Below are 18937 nucleotides of genomic sequence, written 5' to 3'. Positions count from 1 at the left end.
CCCACCTTCATTGCACCACCTTCACGACACTATTATCGTGGCCCATCCGGCATCTTGGATTTGAATTTAGTTTATGAAAGTTTGATTTATTTGAGTTTTGAGACAGTGCGCACAATTTGTGCGATTTTTTTTTTTTTGAAACTTTTTTTAGCAGAGTATTTTGGTCATTTCATTTAATTACGAATTTATAAGGGTGTTTTACCCTAAACCTAAATCATGCCATGTTATGTTTTACGAAAAGAAAGAGCTTTTGCTTCTGACGATTTCATATTTGACTTCCAGTGATTGGAAGAGGGCGTGACGCCCACGGAAGTGATTTCTCATCCTCTACTTCTCTCTCCTTTTTTCTTTTCTCAAGGTGCTCTATTCTTTAAACTTATTTTCTTCCTTTTCTCCTAAGATCTTTAGATATAGAAGCCGATCCCGTTTCTTTTTATCTAAATCATTAGATCTCAGAAGAGTTTCATCCCCACATTTACATATTTTGACATTCTTCAAATTCTATCACCCAAATCCTTAGATTTGAAAAACCATCATTTTTTTTTTTTTGAATTTTCTAGATTTCTTAATCCAGAAAATTTCTATTTTGTGGATTAGAAAATCCACTTGGATCGTTAGACTACCTATTGCAAGATGAAAGTCCTATCTTTCGCCGGATTCGACTAAATTTAGATTTTAAAGTTCAATACTACGTGTTTGTGATTGATGGCCATAATCATTGCTGCATTAACCTTATTTCCTTCTTTTGTTTATGATGTATAAGACTGAGACTTTTTTTTTTTTAAAATTTTAAACTTTGTTGTTAAAGATTGCATAAATCTACCCCTTTCAAATACTACATTCATTTAAGGCTGGATTAGGTTGTCCTACATCAGCTTAGAGTTAGATTGTGTTCTAGGGTATGGAGCATCTAAGTTGGTAGATTTTCTAGAGAATAAGTTAAAGCAATTTTATTTGCCATGGCAGATGACTAGGCTCTAGGCCCTAATGGGTTCTCGATTGAGTTTTCCAAGTGTGGGGGAATTTTTTCAAGATGATATTATGGATTTGATGAGTTCTATGAAGATGCTGCAATCTCCAAGTTGATGGGTGCTGCATTGCTTTGGTGCCGAAAAGAATGAATACCGAAGAAATTCACACTTTAGGCCAATAAATTTAGTAGGGAGTTTATACAAGTTGACCCTAAGGTGTTGGTTTTTAGGACTTATCCGATCCTTCCATGGCAAATAAAGTTTAGGACTCTTGATTGCAATAAACTCTTTGATTGTAATCATCTTATGTAATAGACTATTAGATATCACTTAATTGTGATCAACCTATGTAACGGTCTGTGTTCTCACTGCTAGTTCCTAGGGCAGGTAAAGGAGGGGGGTTGCGTCAAGTTGGCAGCTGGTCTCAAGCTTATTCCATAACTTTCATCATGAATCCGAACAATATGACATTCCAAAGTTTGGTCCTTAATAGAGTGGAATGGTAGAACAAGATTCATGCAACTGACCCCAATTAATTGTGATAAGGCTTAGATGACGGCGACAAAGATCCTTAATCATGTGATTTCTTCTCCGCGATGTGCTTTTGTGGGGTTGATTCATATTTAATTTAATAGCCCTTCCATAGCTCATGAAGTGGTGGATAATTTGAAGAGGATGGGTAAAAAAGGCTTTCTTCTCAAAGTGGATCTAGAGGTGTTTGATGGCATTAATTGGAGGTTCCTAATTTATCTAATCAGCCATATGGCGTTTAAAGAAGTTTAGAAATGGAACTTGTGCATTTCTTCTGCTGGGTCATCAATGAAGCTCTAGATATCATTTTAAGGGGATCCCATGTCCCCCTTTTTGTTTTCATTTTTGGCCGAAGCATAAGTAAGAAGATAATTGGCATAGTATTGGGATTGGGATTTCCAAGGTTGAGAACTGGTAATCCATCAATCTCTCTCTATCTCTCTCTCTCTCTCATATCTAGTATGTTTGTTACACAGTGCTATTTGGATGTGGATCCAAGATGGAGGATTTAGGTTTCAAGGGCATCCTTGGATGTTTTGAAGTCCGTCAATCTCTCTCTCTCTCTCTCATATCCAGTATGTTTGTTACACGGTGCTATTTGGATGTGGATCTAAGATAGAGGATTTAGGTTTCAAGGGCATCCTTGGATGTTTTGAAGTCCGTCAATCTCTCTCTCCCATATCCAGTACGTTTGTTACACGGTGTTGTTTGGATGTGGATCCAAGATGGAGGATTTAGGTTTCAAGGGCATCCTTGGATGTTTCGAAGTCTCTCAATCTCTCTCTCTCTCTCTCTCTCTCTCTCTCTCTCTCTCTCTCTCCCATATCCAGTATGTTTGTTACATGGTGCTGTTTGGATGTGGATCCAAGATGGAGGATTTAGGTTTCAAGGGCATACTTGGATGTTTTGAAGTTGTGTTGGGCCTCAGAGTGAATTATAGTTGCACGAAGTGTGAAGTGAAGCAACAACAAATTTGGATGTGGGAGTGGGGAAGTGTCTCTTTCAAAATGTAAATAAGTATAAATAGGTAGGAAGCAGGAGTGGGAGTGAGATTCGCAAGCAGGGATTTGAAGCTGGTGACACAGTGAAAAAGGATCTTTCAACTAAGGGCTGAATATATCTAACAGTAATATTTCAGGGATCAACTGGAGTGCTCTGAGATAGGTCTCCTCATTGCCACAGTGGGTTGTGATAGTATTGATCTCCTGAGTCCCTACAAAGGTTATTGGTTTTCCTCTTGAGTTTGGGGAGGCTTCCTGTTGAGGTTGGGTATTTGGTACTGGAGAGATGCCATCCGAAGTTGGTGGTGTGAATGGGAAAGTTGCTATTCTGGGAAGAGCAGATTTTTTTTTGGAAGGATAATGCATAAATTTTATTCAAAAACAGCTTGAATTAATACAAGCCATGCAAAGGAACAAGAATGAACTAATTACAATCCAAATTAGAACATGCAACTGGAACATCTACATTGCACCAATTAGTTGCCCATTGCATTGCATCCCTCTTAATTTCCCAAAAAGGTTCCCCCCAGGGACCCCCTTTGTTGCAAAAGGATCTTGAGTTCTGCTCCCCCCCAAATGTTCCAAAGAAACGCTAGCAAGGACAAGCGCCGCAGAATCCGAATGGTCTTTAGGAAGCTGAACCTCCACATCTTGAGCAGCAAATCTACTGAGGAGGGCATCACCCAATCTAAGCCGAAAGACTTGAGCAGCTGAGGCCATACATGACGAGCATATGCCCATAAAGGCTGTTCTCGCAAGCATCCATATCTACACATTCCTTTTTCAAGTAGTTCTAGATAAGATTGTGGCGAAGTTGATGGCTTGTCTTGAAGAGATTCTTTGGAATGATAGTAAGGAGAGTGATTACTTTCAACTCGTTTTTGGGACCAGGTGTGTAAGCCTAGGGCTGAAGGCAGGTTGGGAATTAAAAGGATTGGGGATGTTAGCTTTTCACTTCTCGTGAAATGTTGGTCGAGAACTTGCAGGGGCAAGTCCTCCCTCCTTATGAGCATTCTTTTGGCTGGCAGAGAATAAGTGGGAAGTCCTCCGTTCATGATGCCTTCCAAGCCCATAATCAGCTTCTTGGGGAGATCAGATTCTGGGAAGGGAAGTAGTGCCCTTTAGCATTCTTTTTGGGTCACTGTTTGCTATAGCTGAGGACAAAAGGGGCTGTCATACTCATAGCTAATTTTGTTTAGCGAGTTTCTGGGAGGGTGATTTGGCTCCCCTGGTTTAGATGCAATTTGAACTATGAGGAAATCTTGTTGCTCATTCAGATGTTGCTCATGTTGGATCAGGTGTGTATTTGTGGGATGGTCAGGCAGGTCGGAGAGTTTGGGAGCTCGAAGCAGTAAGGAGTCTTTTAGGTAAGGTTGCTGTTTGCATTTTCCCAATTGAGTCCGAGGCCTGTTTTGGATTGGAAATGAAATGCTCCGTTCAACGTTGAAGCCTTTGGCTGGATAGCTTGCCTAGATAAAATCTTTATGTCGGATAACATTAAGGGAATGGGAAATGTGTCTTTGTGAGGAGACTGCCTCAGCTGTTTATACATTGGCAAGTTTGTGCAGCAGGTTTGGTCAATCATTCTTTCTAAAATCAGAATTGAGTAGTGGGTCTTTGTTCTCTGGGGCTGATCTCTTTTGAGGTAGAGTTCTCCTGCCTCGAGTTCGGTTGGCAGAAGGTTGTGGAAGATGGCTGCCAAGGCTTTGCTGTTGATTCTGTGATTGGAGAGAAATGACAGAATCTTCAAAGGTGAATCATGTTCAGTTCTGATGGTCGGGAAAACAATTTTTGATCTGGTTGTGGAATGGGTCAGTTGGATGCATCTGTGAGATGGATGCCTCATTCGTATTTTCTTTGTAATTGGGAAGAGGTTATCTTAAGTGCCTATATTGAAAAAAAAATGTTTCTGAAATCTGGCACCCTCCTCATGCTGGTTGGTTTAAGCTCAATTTTGATGGCTGTTCTTTTGGCAACCTGGGTCCAGCTGGGGTCTGGGGGCAGATTAGGAACAATCGAGGTGTGCTGGCGATTGAATTTTTGGGTCTGTTGGACACTTGGGACTGTTCTACAAGGCATTAAAATGGTTTCTGAGAATAGTTCTCCCCACTGATTATTGAGGGGGATTTTAGTAATGTTATCAAGTGGTTGGAAGATGGTTCTCCACTATGTTTTGTATATCTGCTGAATGAAGCAATTTTCTAGTGAGTTCTGATTACATGCCTGGATCTGCCAATTCTGAAGCTGATGGCTTGGGCTAAAGCAGGGGTGCTCAATTCTTCCATGGTAGTTTGGGCTCTTTTATAGATGCTTTTCTCTTTGTAGTTATATGGGGCAGTGCTTGGCCCATCTGTATTGTATTCTCAGAGATTCTGTATTCGACATGTTCTGACTCACTTTACAGTGTCTCACCTAATTTGTGGATCGGTATGAATTTCGGGTCTGGTGATCTTTATAGTGCTTATTTTGCTTGGTTGAACATTCTACACAGGTGTCATGTTTGAGCAAAAGAGAGTTTTGTATTTGAAAAGTTCACATACACCGTTATAGGTGTTGATTTCTCTATATTAATAGGAGTGATGAAGCTGGATGGCATGTGCCTACTACAGATGGTTTATGTGGTTGCATGGTTAGAACTCTATCCATTGGGCTCGTTCAATATTCTTTCTTTTGAAAGATGATGAATATTATTAAACCGAAAGGGCAAACGGGAAAAAGCAAAACAGAACAACAAAAAAGGAAACAGACCAGAAGAAACAGCCACAACCAAAAACAGAAAAACAAGAGAACCCAAACAACAGAGGAGGAACCAGAACAGCTGGCCTCAAACCCCCAGCCCACAACTATGGCACCCAGTCTCTAAGAAACAGAAAAACCCAATTGAGAATCCCCAAAGCGGAACCCTCTACATACCAGAAACAGTGACCATTCCTTTCGAACTAGATAGACCTCAGCACAGCAAGCATTGCAGCCTTCCGTCTCGGCTTGCCCAGACCACCTCCCTCTTCAACATGCCATGATTGAAATAAACATTTTGGTAATGAACTTGTGCGTGCTGCATTCCGTTCTCATTCAAGTGTACATCCAAACAAGCCCTAAATGTCATGCTTGCTTATGTTAGTAGGTAGGGCTATCAATGGGCTGGGCGTGGGGTTGGCTTCAGCTGGATTTTGAACTGTTCGGACCAGGCGGTGTAGGCCTATTCAATTTGATCTTGCCTGGCCTGAGCCCGGCCCATTGAAAGTCCTATTAGTAGGGATCCTAATGGGATCGCAGATACTTTAGCTAAATCAGGTGGATGTCGTGGCTAGTGAGTCTATTAGCATAAGTGGTTGTTCCCTTTGCATCCAAACTATTGTTATTAGAATATTAGTACTTGCGATTCGAATCTACAACTCAGATAAGATACAAGCAGTTTGAATCTTACATTTGACCCACTCTCTAAAAATCATGTTTGAATCATATGATCTTTGGATCAATCTTATGATTCATGATTTATATCTCACGATGTAAGTCAAATCTTACAAAATTGTTTCTTATGATTCATGATTTAAATCTCTCATGATGTAATTCAATCTTATGATTCATGATTTACAACTTTCAGAACATTGGTCCACACAGACCGTAAACATTTTGGTTTCTGCATAAGTTAACAATATGGGAGTTCTGATGTTTGGCACACTGAATCCTTATGATCGCCTATGATACATTTTCCACAGGAAGTCTTGTGAATGCTGGTGCATGATGGAATATGTGTATTTGTTGGAGCAGGTTACCATTTTTATTTCCACTGTTTCCTAAATGTCAGCGAGTCAACCATCGAAATCATGGGCCTCGTTGTGGATGAATCATAGCCCAAAAGTCAAATGATGGGAAGATCTCAACCATCCGATGTAGGCGATTGAATTTGAAGCATTGTCCACTTTTTGACAATCCATTTGAAATTGTGTGTGTGTATACACACACACACACACACACACACACATATATATATATTAATTATCAATAACGACGTGTTTTATTAGAAAAGAGAAAGAAGCATCCTTTCTAATTGTCCATTTGATGGCCAACATGTGGATAGCGAGGGGACATGGGGATCTCTGATCAGTATAATTTTTGGGATTTGTTGTACTCCAACTGCAATGGGGTGCACAATTTGAATGGTATATCCTGTGTTGTCATGTGCGACCACATATGCACATATGCGATCGCATATGTGCATATCCATATGCAGATTGCATATGCATCATGGCACATATGCGACGGCACATGTGGCATATGCGAAAATATGCGATCACACATGCGATGTATGTGATCGCATACAACATATGTAATCACATATTGGCCATGGCAAATTAAATTTTTTATTTTTTTATTTTTGCAAAAAACAACTTTTTGCCTATAAAAAGGCTTCCAAATCTCCTCCATTTGCAATAATCTCACTCCAAAACTCTCTTACTCTCTTCTTCTCTTACATTTCTTAATTCCAAGTGGTCTTATCTCTCTCTCTCTCTCTCTCTCCCCCTCCCCCCCCCCCTACATTCCCTCTCTCTTGGAAGTAGGAATATCAAGATTCAAGCACTTTCAAGTTTCAAGGAAGATAGCTTGTTGATTTTCTACAATAATAAATAAATAGCTTGTTGATTTTGTTGTTACTTCTTATTTGTTAACTATATTGTTGAATGTCAATGACTTGATGTTTAATTCATTCTTGGTGTGATGCCTACGGTGAAAAACCACCAACATGTCAAGATCCAAATTCGAAATGGTTCTTGGTCTTGGTCAGAGACCATTGTGTTTGCGGCGACAGTCCAACGAAGAGGCGAAGTAGTGGTTGTTTAGTTGATTTTATCTCTCTCAAACGTATTTTAAATATGTAAAATTAGTTATCTATTAATTTAGAAAAGTTCCCTTTAGTTTCTTATATATATTTTACATTTTTTTTTGAATTTCCCCTATTTTTTGAAAAAAAAAATACGCGGTCGCATATGTGATTGTGTGATTCAACAGCATTGGTTACATCAATGTACATGTTTGTGTATGGTGGATGAGTCACCATGATTCAAGAAATGGCGAAAATGCACATAATAGTCCAGCCTCAATTGGAAATCTAAACCTTTTTCTTTTGTGCTGGATTAATTGTTGACTTTTTTTTTTTTTTTTTGATTTTATTAGGCACTTAAGGCTCTGATTTTGGAGAGGATGGGAAAGCCTGATGAGGCATTATCTGTTTGCTTAAATGCCAAAGAGCTTTTATATTCTGATGATGTCATCCAAATCGATGATCTCACCCTCAGCACTCTACAGATTGTCTTCCGCCGGCTTGATCGCTGTTTGTTTCTCTCTCTCTCTCTCTCTCTTCAATATTTCACTTACTGTTCAAGATTTTTTTTTTTTTTTTGTTTGTTTGTTTATTTTGTTTTGTTATTTTGAGTTTGGTGACCTCATGCCCTCAGTGGACCTGGCAACATCTTGCTATGAGTATGCATGTGGGAAGTTTACAAATAATTTGGAGCTAATGATGGGACTCTTCAACTGTTATGTTCGTGAGTACTCATACGTGAAGCAACAACAGGTTTGGTGCTATCCTGTAGCTGTTTTTTTCTCTCTTTCTCTTTCTTCTGCTTTTGCTTGACTTCTATTTGCCATTATGACTAGATTGAAAGCATCTTAAACTAATTTGGTACCCCATGGCATTCGGTTCTGATTTCCTTGGCAGACAGCCATCAAAATGTACAAGGTTGTTGGCGAAGAAAGATTTTTGCTCTGGGCAGTTTGCAGCATTCAATTACAGGTAATCTGAATTTATTCCTATCCTCGTGTTTCACAGTAGTAACTGCTAAGTTGGTTGCTTTGTGGATGTTTGCTAAGCCCACAATACATCAATCTCTGAAGAGACACCTCTATGCCCAGACAAGTGCCAAAAGCATGTTGCGTCCACCATGCAGGTGGGCCACACATGTATGTTTAGTGGGTACCGTTGGCAACTGTTTTTAAGCAGTTCATTCTATTCTCATATGTTGGTCTGCCTGATGAGTTGATGTTATTTTTGGTCCATTCATCTACATGGTGGGAGGTGGGCCCCAACTGATGCACGGCCCGGATGTCCAACATGGGTCAGATGGTCAGTTGGGGTTGGCCCCTGCCCCTGTATGTAGATGCCTACCAAAGCTCTAATTTCATGTGTTCATTGTATTGCAAAATCGCTAGCATTTCATGTAGTAGTTCCATGTATGATCAATATTGGTTTTGTTACATTGCTGCTTATTTTGATCACTTTTGGTGGTTTTGCTAGGTGCTTTGTGGTGAAGGGGGAGAGAAACTGTTACTCTTAGCTGAAGCTTTGCTTAAGAAGCACATTGCTTCGCATAGCTTGCATGAGCCAGAAGGTCTGCTCCATTCATTCTTGTCTATTTTTTGATGAACGAGGCAAATATCAGTTACCTGCATTGTCACTATTAAGCCCTTTCCTAACTGATCAAATTTTTTTCCAGCCCTTCTTGTATATATTTCATTATTGGAACAGCAGGCTAAGTATGAGACTGCCTTGGAGATCCTCTCCGGAAAATTGGGCTGCCTCGTTGCAATTGAGGGTGATAGGTTACGGATACAGGTAGATTCAGAGCTTACTGTTTTTGCTTTATTTAAGAGAATTGTTGATGGATTCTAATTCTTGATACAGATCTTTTAGTGGACTAGGGTGCGGTGCGACATGTGGCTCCTTCTGAGCACAAAAAAAAAAGCTGTTATTGATATACATGCAGATTACACATGCATGTGTGTGTGTGTGTGTGTGTGTGTGTGTGTGTGTGTGTGTACATATCTATATATCTACACACACATATAGATATATATGCATATGTGTATAATGTAATAAAGATACCAATTGTTGTTCCAAAGACTCCACCTGTTTTATTTATTCCGAAAAGTTTGGGAATGAATGTGTACGGAATAGAGAGATTCCACCGGCCCAAGTAAAGAACTGTTACAAATATTGAAGAAACTAATAGATTTAGGTATTTCCCTAGTTATTGTTCGTATGATAAAACTCTTTCTCTGCGTAATTTGATCTTTATCTTTTATCATCACATCCTTGGATTTTGAAGTAGTTAACTTGATAAACGAACTCTCCCTTTTTATAGAATGATAACTTTGAAGGAGCTGAAAGGATGACAAAAAGACAAGAAGATAAAACAAGATGTGGGCTTCTGGGGTTAACACGTTGATGCTTCTGATTTGTCCTCTTTGTTTGGGCTGTGTAGTTGTTTCTCCTTTTGGATGTATTCTTCTCTGTATTTTTTGCTCTCTTGATATTTGTCAAGCAGCTTTTCAATAAAATCAACACATTATCCTTTAAAAAAAGAATAAAAAAGGTGAAACAGCCAGATGATGAGGCTTAATCTTAGCATAAGAAGACAAAATTACCCTTGGGGATCATTCATAACCCTTCCCACTCTCTTGACCAAAACTTAAAGACACCCCAACTAACCATTCTCTTCTTACCACGTGTAACCCCCATGATCAGCAGCCACGCACAGGCACATTGTTGGACACTGCCAATCAAGGTATTCAATAATGGTAACGGTGACTGTAATGGCCACTGCCATTACCACTACAATATAGGACGTAATGGGTGTTATGGCCACTTAAAAAAAAACCATTATGGGGCTGTAACACTGTTACAGGGCATTTTTTTTCTGTAACGGCCATTATGTCCGTGTAATGTGTGACCATTCCCACCTCTAAAAGTATGTAATGGTTGTTATGGCTATTATGTACCCATTTTTGGATACCGTATTGCCAATACACGATAGATGGCCTCAGCGGGACAGATTGTGGGTTGGCACAACATGGATGGAGTGTGACACATAGCCAGTTGCACAGGTGGACCAGTGCAACAGGTTGGATTAAGTGCTGGTAGTTGGGGCACATGCTTGAATCCAACACCCATGTGGCCAAACTATCACATGGGATAAAAGGAGGTAGTAGTGAGCAGTTGTGGTGGGGAGGCTGTCATGAGTGTTGGCACTTAGTCATGGGCCTAGCACACTTGTTGGCTGAGGACCTTAGAGGCTTAGACACATGTTAGCAATTATAACTACTTGTAACTTCTTGTAACCATATCTATCTCCTCTAAGAGATGACCCCAAGGTATGTAGAAAGCCATGGGTGAGTGTATAATGTAGAGGACATTTTCCTTAGTGAGAAATCATACGGTTAGGGTGGCGTATGTAAAAGTTGTGTTGCTTGTTTGTGTGCTTTTTGTTCCCTTCATTCCTTAGCCTCTGCTGGGCTGTTTGGCTATACTAAGGGTTGAAATTCTTAGGCTGATTCATGGAGTAGCCTTCATTCTCTATTCTGCCCGTGACAACATGAGAGAGGACCTCAGTAAATGACTCTGACTTATGATTGAAGAGCCTGCCATTCTGCTCTTCAAAACCGACCAAACGCCAGTTAGGAATGGAAGTTTTCACAAGGCTATACGGTAGCCGTCCAACCCCTATCCCAATCCCCACTTCCCTCCACACACACAGACACACGGAGAGGGAGGGTTCTCCCTTATTTATATAAATTGGATTCTCCAAATAAGATGATTGCTTTTGAAGACTCCCTACACTACTATATTATTAGAAGGAAACACTCTATACTTTTTATATTTGATTTTTTTCATAGGGGCAGGTTCAAAATTTGAATTTGACAGTCTATACTTAGTTGTAGGATCCTTCTAACTAGGCTGCTTCCGCTTCAATTGTGCTTTGGACTCCCTCTCCCGCTCTAGCTTCCGACCCATTTATACTTGTTTACATTTGAAATAGACACTTCCCCACTCCCATGCTTCGAGATGGTGCTGCTTTGCATTATTAATCGTGCAACTATAACCGATACTACTGCAGAAGGCAAAACAACACATTCTTGTTCAGGACTTAGGCATGAACAAAAGATCCTTGCTCATTTTCAAGACCAAAATACCTTGCTTAAATTGGGGATGCGAACATAAGAATTAAAGAGTCCTTTCTAGTTTTAACTAAACTACTAAAGAGTCCTATGATTCCTGTCTAAATTGACTATTAGAATATCAGGCACCCTCTTTGATTGGTGATATATTCTAAACTCTAAAGGTTGCAACAATCTGATGGTCCCTACGTTCTAACCAATGACCCTACGTTCTAACCAATGACCCACTTTTAGAGGCGTCAATGCATAGAGAGGTCACTACCACTAATCAACTGCTAAGGTTGTTCAATTCTTCATGTAGTACCAACTATCAAGGTTTGTATTTCTAGAACACACACACATTCATAATATACAACTAAAGAATCAATTGATCATTCAGTATTTACAAACATGGTCATGTGCCATTACTATTCAAGATATTATCATCACTGGCATCATTACTTAAGAAATCAAATAGGTTAAAGAAGTTTTTGGCTGCTTTCGAAATGAAGGATGTTAGATACCTCAAATACTTGGGATTGAGGTTGCCCAGTCCAAAAGATGGATTTTTATCTCAATGGAAGTATGTGCTCGATCTTCTCTCAGAGTCCGGCTTACTTGGCACATGACCAGTCAGTACTCTCATTGAGGTGAATCATAAACTGCATGATCAATAATCCGAAGAAGTTGAAAATCCTGCTATATACCGAGGCCTTGTAGGCTGCTTGAATTACCGCATGATTACATGACTGGGTATCGCTTATATAGTTGGGCTTGTTAGTCAGTTCATGTAAAGCCCGTGTTGTCATCATTTTGAATCTTTCTGCAAAATTCTTTGATACTTAAAGTCTGCTCTGGGAGAAAGGCCTTCTATATTCAGACCATGATCACTTGAATATCAGTGGGTTCTATGATGCTGGTTGGTCTCCATCTGATCGTCGGTCCACAACTGATTACTGTACCCCTGTAGGTGGATTTCACTTGGCGAAGCAAAACACAGTTGTTGTGGCTCATTCTTTTGCTGAGGCTGAATACCCTGCAATGGCTTATTAGCATGTGAGATAGTTTGAGTTAAATGAATCAGGTGTGATATGGGTTTTCACATCTGTTTTATTCTGTTGCAATGTGATGGTCAGGCTGCCATACATATAGGATATAGCTTCTAATCCTTCTTTCATGAAGGAACAAAACATATCATAGTTGACTGTCACTTTGTTCAAGAGAAGTTGGCAGCCAAGATTCTTCATATGCCCTTTGTATGTTCTGAAGATCAGCTTAAAGACATCCTCACCAAGATCCTCATCTCTTTGCTTACAGAATATTGTTTGCAGGCTTAGCATGTACGACATATGCCATCTTGTGGGGAGTGTTAGAATACACAACTCTTGGTTTAGTGAGTGCACTATAAGGAGGTTTTGCGCATGTTTAGTGTTAACTCCAAGTACCATATTTTATTTGGATTAAGATGCACCCTGGAGATCATAATCAATCTTAGAATAAGAATGTTTGTGAGTTTATCTTTTACTTTTGTTTTGAAAGGTGACACTACCAGGGATTGAACCTTAGATCACTCACACACTGTACTGTCTCTACCAGCTCATCCAATGAGCGGCAGGCCTGTGATTTATCTTGGTATTGTTAAGTGGTTATAAATAAAGCATCAGAGAGGAGAGGATATTCATCAAGTCCTTATCCTTCTCTCTGTTTCATCCTTCTTCAAATAACAGATTGTATGGTCATATTGGCCAATATAATACTGATTTTCTGAACTGTGGTTGGGGCTATACACACACATTTCTGTATGGTTGTATGTATGCTGCCATGTATCTAAATCAGGCATATCCTTTATATGAGTGTGCTGGGATTTGACTACATTAACATTTATATTGGCTATTTTATTAGTGTCGAATTTGGCCTTCTCATTTTTCTTTGTACTCTTTTTATATTTACTGTATTCCTCAGGGGGATATGTTGAGATTCATCACACTACCATTTATGTTTCAGCTCTTTCCGTTAAATACTGCTTAGAGGAATGTTTCCAGGACATGCACAAATCCTGAGTCCATGATGTGGGTCCCAAAACATGTTGATTGTACATGTCGGTGTAGCTGATTAGGATATAGGACCATTGAGTTCATAGGCCGTATCCTAAAAGCAAGGCTATCGAATGGTGGTTGCCATCTGATGTGTGACCTGTAAGGACTGTTGGCTCGAAATGGAGGAAAATTCTTCCTTAAACAGGCAAATATCTCAACGATTGGATGATCAGATTTGTCCAATCACTATGAATTTTTTGTCCTGCTGTCCATCCATGTGATGGCCCATTAGATCACCATTCCTGGTCAACATACATGTGTGCCATGTGAACAGTGAGGACAATGCCGAGAGAACTTCTATGACACTATCTTAATAGCATTTTCATGCTGCATGTATTCACTGCTATATGAAGCTTAATTGGATATCTGGTGCAATTCATTTCCTCGCATCCTTAAAATATTTGAGTACACCAATTCTATATTAGGACTTAAATCTATAATGTTGTCACCTGCTGTTTCTAAGTTAGCTGCTGCCTTTTTGTACTGTGTGACTTCAAGTTGACAGGGTAGACTTCTTGCTCGGGCACGTGACTATGCTGCCGCTGCTGATGTCTTCCAAAAAGTCTTGGAATCAAGGTATTCGTAGAAAAGTCTTCAAGGCAGTGACAAACAACAGCATGCATATGATGTATCTGCACTTGGTTTGCTGCCTATTTATAGACAAACAATCGTCACGAGAAGAAATATTGCTTTGACAAAACGGCTGTTTGCAAGATTCTTTAATTCCAGTGCTGTCTTATTGTAGCGACAGTTGGTTCAAACCATTTGGTTGAAGCTTGTTGACTGTTGTGGTTGCATGCGACATTGTATTGTATTGTTTTTTTCCTTCTTCCATGTGTATAGATGCATCTTGCATTATTTTAGTCTATTGGATTTGATTATGTTGATACAAACACATATTTTACTCTACATATTTAACCTCACCTTCAGTTTTCTATAATTCTGTTTTGTCTTACATTTATCATATTTGTCGTAAGTAATCATGCCACTTTACCAAAGTCAGTCTCCTCACCTTCTATTACTGACATGACGTAGCCCTGTGTAGTTTCTTTCACAATTTCCCCATGAACTTTGATTTTTGATATGTTCGATGTTCATAAAAGTTGATTCAGATCCCAAGTCTCTTCTTTGTTCATCATTTGGCAAGTCTTTGTTTTTTAATGGTCTTATCATTTACCCAATCTTGTTTATTTGGAATAGGCATGCCAGCTACTCATACAAACTTGTATAGCTTTTTAGAGTAGTTTTTTACTACCACAAATTTCTTTTCTTCTCTTGGTTTATTCTGGAACTATGATATTGGGATAACTGGAGAAACTCGAGTATCGGCGACCGACACTTGGATGGTAGCATGAGTGACCCCCCTCCTTGGAACCAAGGCCAAGAATCCTCATGACCAGCTTATGTAGTGTCGGATGCCTCTTAGTCGGGTCAACTCCATACGTTGACCATCAATCAACTGTGCAAATAAGTTTAAGTTATACACGTTCTCACTTATACTATTTACATTGTAACTTCGTAGAATTACATACTTGGCAATTTCATGGAAATTTCATGCTTCTATGCCTAATAACAATGTCTCTTGAACAAATCCTTGCACTCTTCATATAGAAGTCCAACTCGCAAGAAATTCTATCCCATTCTTCTTTTTTTGGAACCATTGTTTTTAAAACGTCAAGAAATTCGTTTATATGCATTGCCGATGCCACCGTCCGATCGGCGGTGATGCAGGACAATTAACCACTTGCTCTAAAAGCTCGAACTGTTAGAGTATGGCGAATTAATCCCTTTATCTCATAGCCCAGGCCCCACATCTTATGGGTTTTAAGACCTCGGCCGAACCCCCTTTGTGGGCCCCAAATCACATGGGCCGCCCACCCCAAGTGTGTCCCCGCATCCCACGGGCTACCCCACTCGAGCCCGGTGTGAAATGCGCATTAATTACCCCTGGTGAGGAGTCTCGAACACGAGACCTCCGTGGGCCGCACCCACCCCGATTGTGCCCTTGCATCCCACAAGCGACCCCACTCGAGCCCAGTGTGAAAATGCCCCTGCATTAATCACCCTCGGTGAGGAGTCTCGAACCCGAGACCGCCTGCTTTGATACCAATTTGATGCAGGACAATTAACCACTTGCTCTAAAAGCTCGAACTGTTAGAGTATGGCGAATTAATCCTTTTATCTCATAGCCTAGGCCCCACATCTCAAGGGTTAGGACCTCGGCCGAACCCCCTTCGTGGGCCCCAAATCACATGAGCCGCCCACCTCGAGTGTGTCCCCGCATCCGACGGGCTACTCCACTCGAGCCCGGTGTGAAATGCACATTACTCACCCCTGGTAAGGAGTCTCGAACACGAGATCTCCCCCGTGGACCCCAAATCGCATGGGTCACCCACCCCGAGTGTGCCCCTGCATCCAACAGGCGACCCCACTCGAGCCCAGTGTGAAAATGCCCCTGCATTAGGCGGGCGCAAAGAATTCAGCCGGATTAAGGATTTACGCAGCCGAATACAACGGGGATGACATTTGGCTGCCCCATCAAGCATCCATAATATATAGGATGGGCCGATGCCTGATAATCATGTTATTTGTAGTTGAATTGTTTCATGATTTTATTTTTGGCCCTCTCCATCGTATCGTAGATATAACCCATGGGTGGCTTTTCATCATCGTTCACCAATCCAAACACACTAAGGGTTCCAATGATTTCAAGGCCTTTACCGCCAAGGTATTCTGAAACATTAATGCCACCAGTGTTACCTTTATGATATAGGTCGTAATGGCTGTGACGGCCGTTACGGTCTCTCTCTCTCTTTTAATTGAAAAAAACCCTTGAAAAACCTATGCCTCGTAATGTTGAAAAAAACATCCAAAAAACCTATATCTTCCTTGTAACAGACCATTATGGGGTTATTACGGCCTTTATGGGGGACGTAACGGGCTATTAACAGTGGTTATAGGTTTTTTTTTTTTTTCATAATGGCTGTTATAGTCATTACGAACCCATAATGTGTAACAGTTGCCAGTATTACCTTTACTTAATAGTCTTTACGGCCTCATAACCACATGATTCCAAAATGATTGGGAAAGAATGGTTTGTTGGACTAACTTTCCTTCAACCTTCTTTAACCATGGTCAGTCATTCCAATCGGCCAACACTACAAAGGTCCTAAGTTCAATTTTCTTTTAATTTAACCTTTGTAGTGTTAAGAAAGCTGTTGGGAATTGAGTCACGGTCGGACGAAGTAAATTACACCGAATGTGGCTTCCCATGTGATGGAGAAGAACGGCATGCTTGTATATAAAAACCATGATTCTCCTAGCCCTAGCAATTACCTTAAGATACAACCGATTTACATATTCTAACATTAGATCAACACAATGTGCCGCACATGGTGTCCAAAATAAACGTTGCATCTTCTTCATAAGAAAGTGACCAACAATTGCATAATTAGCTGTGTTGTCTATGATAACTTGGGCAACATATTCCTCTCTTACCTCCTCAACTACACTATCTAACAATTATAATAAATAATCAATTGTGTGGGAATGAGCCGATGCACTACGGACTTTAAAAAACTTTGTCTCAATTGGACAATTTACAAAATAGTTTATCAATGTCCGGCCGGATCTATCCATTCATCCATCGGCTATTAACAAACAATCATAGATTTTCCAACTTTCTTTGTACTCGAAGATAAAGTTTCTAGTAAACTGTATTTCTTTTTTTAGGCAACTCTCCCTCGCTTCATGATAGGAAGGGGGTTTCAAGTCAGATTCAAATTGACCTATAGCTTCAACCCTTACTTTAAAACTCTTCATTTTCACTATTAAAAGCTACACCAGCTTGATACAACTACTTTGCAATGTACCGAATCGTGGTTTTTCCATCATAATTCGTATATCGGTTTTCCAAAGTTGTTTGGGTATATTCTTTGCCATTACCCCTTTGGTCAACCATATCTTCCGGATGTGGTCTACACCACTTATCCATAGGCCTATGCCCACGGGCACTTTTGGCTGTTGGTCTAGATCACCCTGTTGATGTAGGTGGTGTAGAAGCATCCAAATCTACTACATCGATGTCCTCATAAGCTTATCTTTCCATAAGTTCTTGAATAGCTGCTGTGTCATGTCTTTTTCGAGCATTCATGTCCATGTACTCCATTATTTCCTTATTGATCTCTAGAGTAATACTGGGATATGCTCTTGCATTTGATCTCAATGCATGCACAATGTGTTGTTTATGCTGTCCAATGCCATTGGAACTTATGGATTCTCACATATCACATACTATCCGATACTTTTTATCAACAGTTCAATAGTGCTTGTACTTCCAACCCAAGTCATTTAACTTTGGTTTCAAAGAAGAAGATTGGGAAGAAGACATGACGATGACACTAGGTAAGTGTACTAGTGTATGAGTGAGTGTATTAGACAAATAATGAAAGTATGGAACAAATAAGCTATATGCTAGGTATTAGTTAAATACTAACTACTAACTAACAAGTAGTAACTACCAAATACCAAATTAGTCAGTTAATTGTAAATACTAAATATTAAATGCTATTATACTTGTCCACTATAGTACTATTAGTCTAGTATTATTAGACTATTAGTTGGTTGCTATATGAGAGAGAGAGAGAGAGAGAGAGAGAGAGAGACTTGAGAGTTGTCGTCAGAGAGAGGATTGTGGTGTGAGTGAGACTAGAGAGTTGTCGTCTTGAGTTGAATCTTCATATCTTGATTCTTCAAATGAAGCTTTGAACCTCTCTTTAAGTCTTGACTCTTGATGTAAGTAACTACACAAACACAAATACACTTATACAACTACAATTTACAAATTACAAATTACAATAAAACAAAATAATGTTGAATGTTGGGTGACTCTTGAATGTGTGCTTGTCACTTGACTCTTGAGTTGTTGTATAAGTCTCTTGAGTCTCGGGTATTGAGAATGCTAATGAAAGGAATAGATCATACAAGTTAGAACTTAGAGTAGAGATTAGAATTAGATGCTAAGGAAAGAAAAATTGAGAGATGAGACGAGAGTATGAGACTTGAGAGAATGAGATTAGAGAATAGATTATAGAATAAGAGAATAGAGAGAGAATAGATTAGAGAATTAGAGGAGAGAGAGAGAGTGAATAAGAGAATAAAAGAGAATTAGAGAATATATTAGAGAACTAAAGAATTGATTAGAGAATGAAGAGAAAAATAGAGGGATCATATGAGAGAGAGAGAGAGAGAGAGAGAGAGAGAGAGAGAGAGAGATTGCTTCCTTCTTGTGAGTTGTGATCTCGTCTTCTTGAAGAAGGAAGATTGATTATTGTCTTCTTGCTTCTTGATCTTGTCTTCAAGTGAAATATGAAAGAGAGAATGAAAGTATGGCTTTTTGGGCTTG

At 39.8% G+C, this 18937-nt stretch overlaps 1 protein-coding gene across 3 annotated transcripts in view; it reads left to right on the top strand.

The window, feature by feature from the left end:
• LOC131253456 (N-terminal acetyltransferase B complex auxiliary subunit NAA25) overlaps positions 1-18937 on the top strand; it is a 70685-nt gene that overhangs the window by 4652 nt on the left and 47096 nt on the right. The window contains exons 2-7 of one of the 3 annotated variants that reach the window (XM_058254445.1): positions 7679-7835; positions 7960-8078; positions 8223-8297; positions 8799-8892; positions 8998-9116; positions 14039-14109. In XM_058254445.1, the coding sequence (XP_058110428.1) occupies positions 7679-7835; positions 7960-8078; positions 8223-8297; positions 8799-8892; positions 8998-9116; positions 14039-14109 (635 nt within the window). Of the gene's footprint in view, positions 1-7678; positions 7836-7954; positions 8079-8161; positions 8298-8798; positions 8893-8997; positions 9117-14038; positions 14110-18937 lie in introns of those variants that run through there. The other 2 variants (XM_058254447.1, XM_058254446.1) reach the window with 2 other exon arrangements.

Source organism: Magnolia sinica, chromosome 8 (assembly GCF_029962835.1).
Source record: "Magnolia sinica isolate HGM2019 chromosome 8, MsV1, whole genome shotgun sequence".
Classification (NCBI taxonomy): Eukaryota; Viridiplantae; Streptophyta; class Magnoliopsida; order Magnoliales; family Magnoliaceae; genus Magnolia; species Magnolia sinica.
This window is presented reverse-complemented; position numbering and strand designations above follow the sequence as displayed.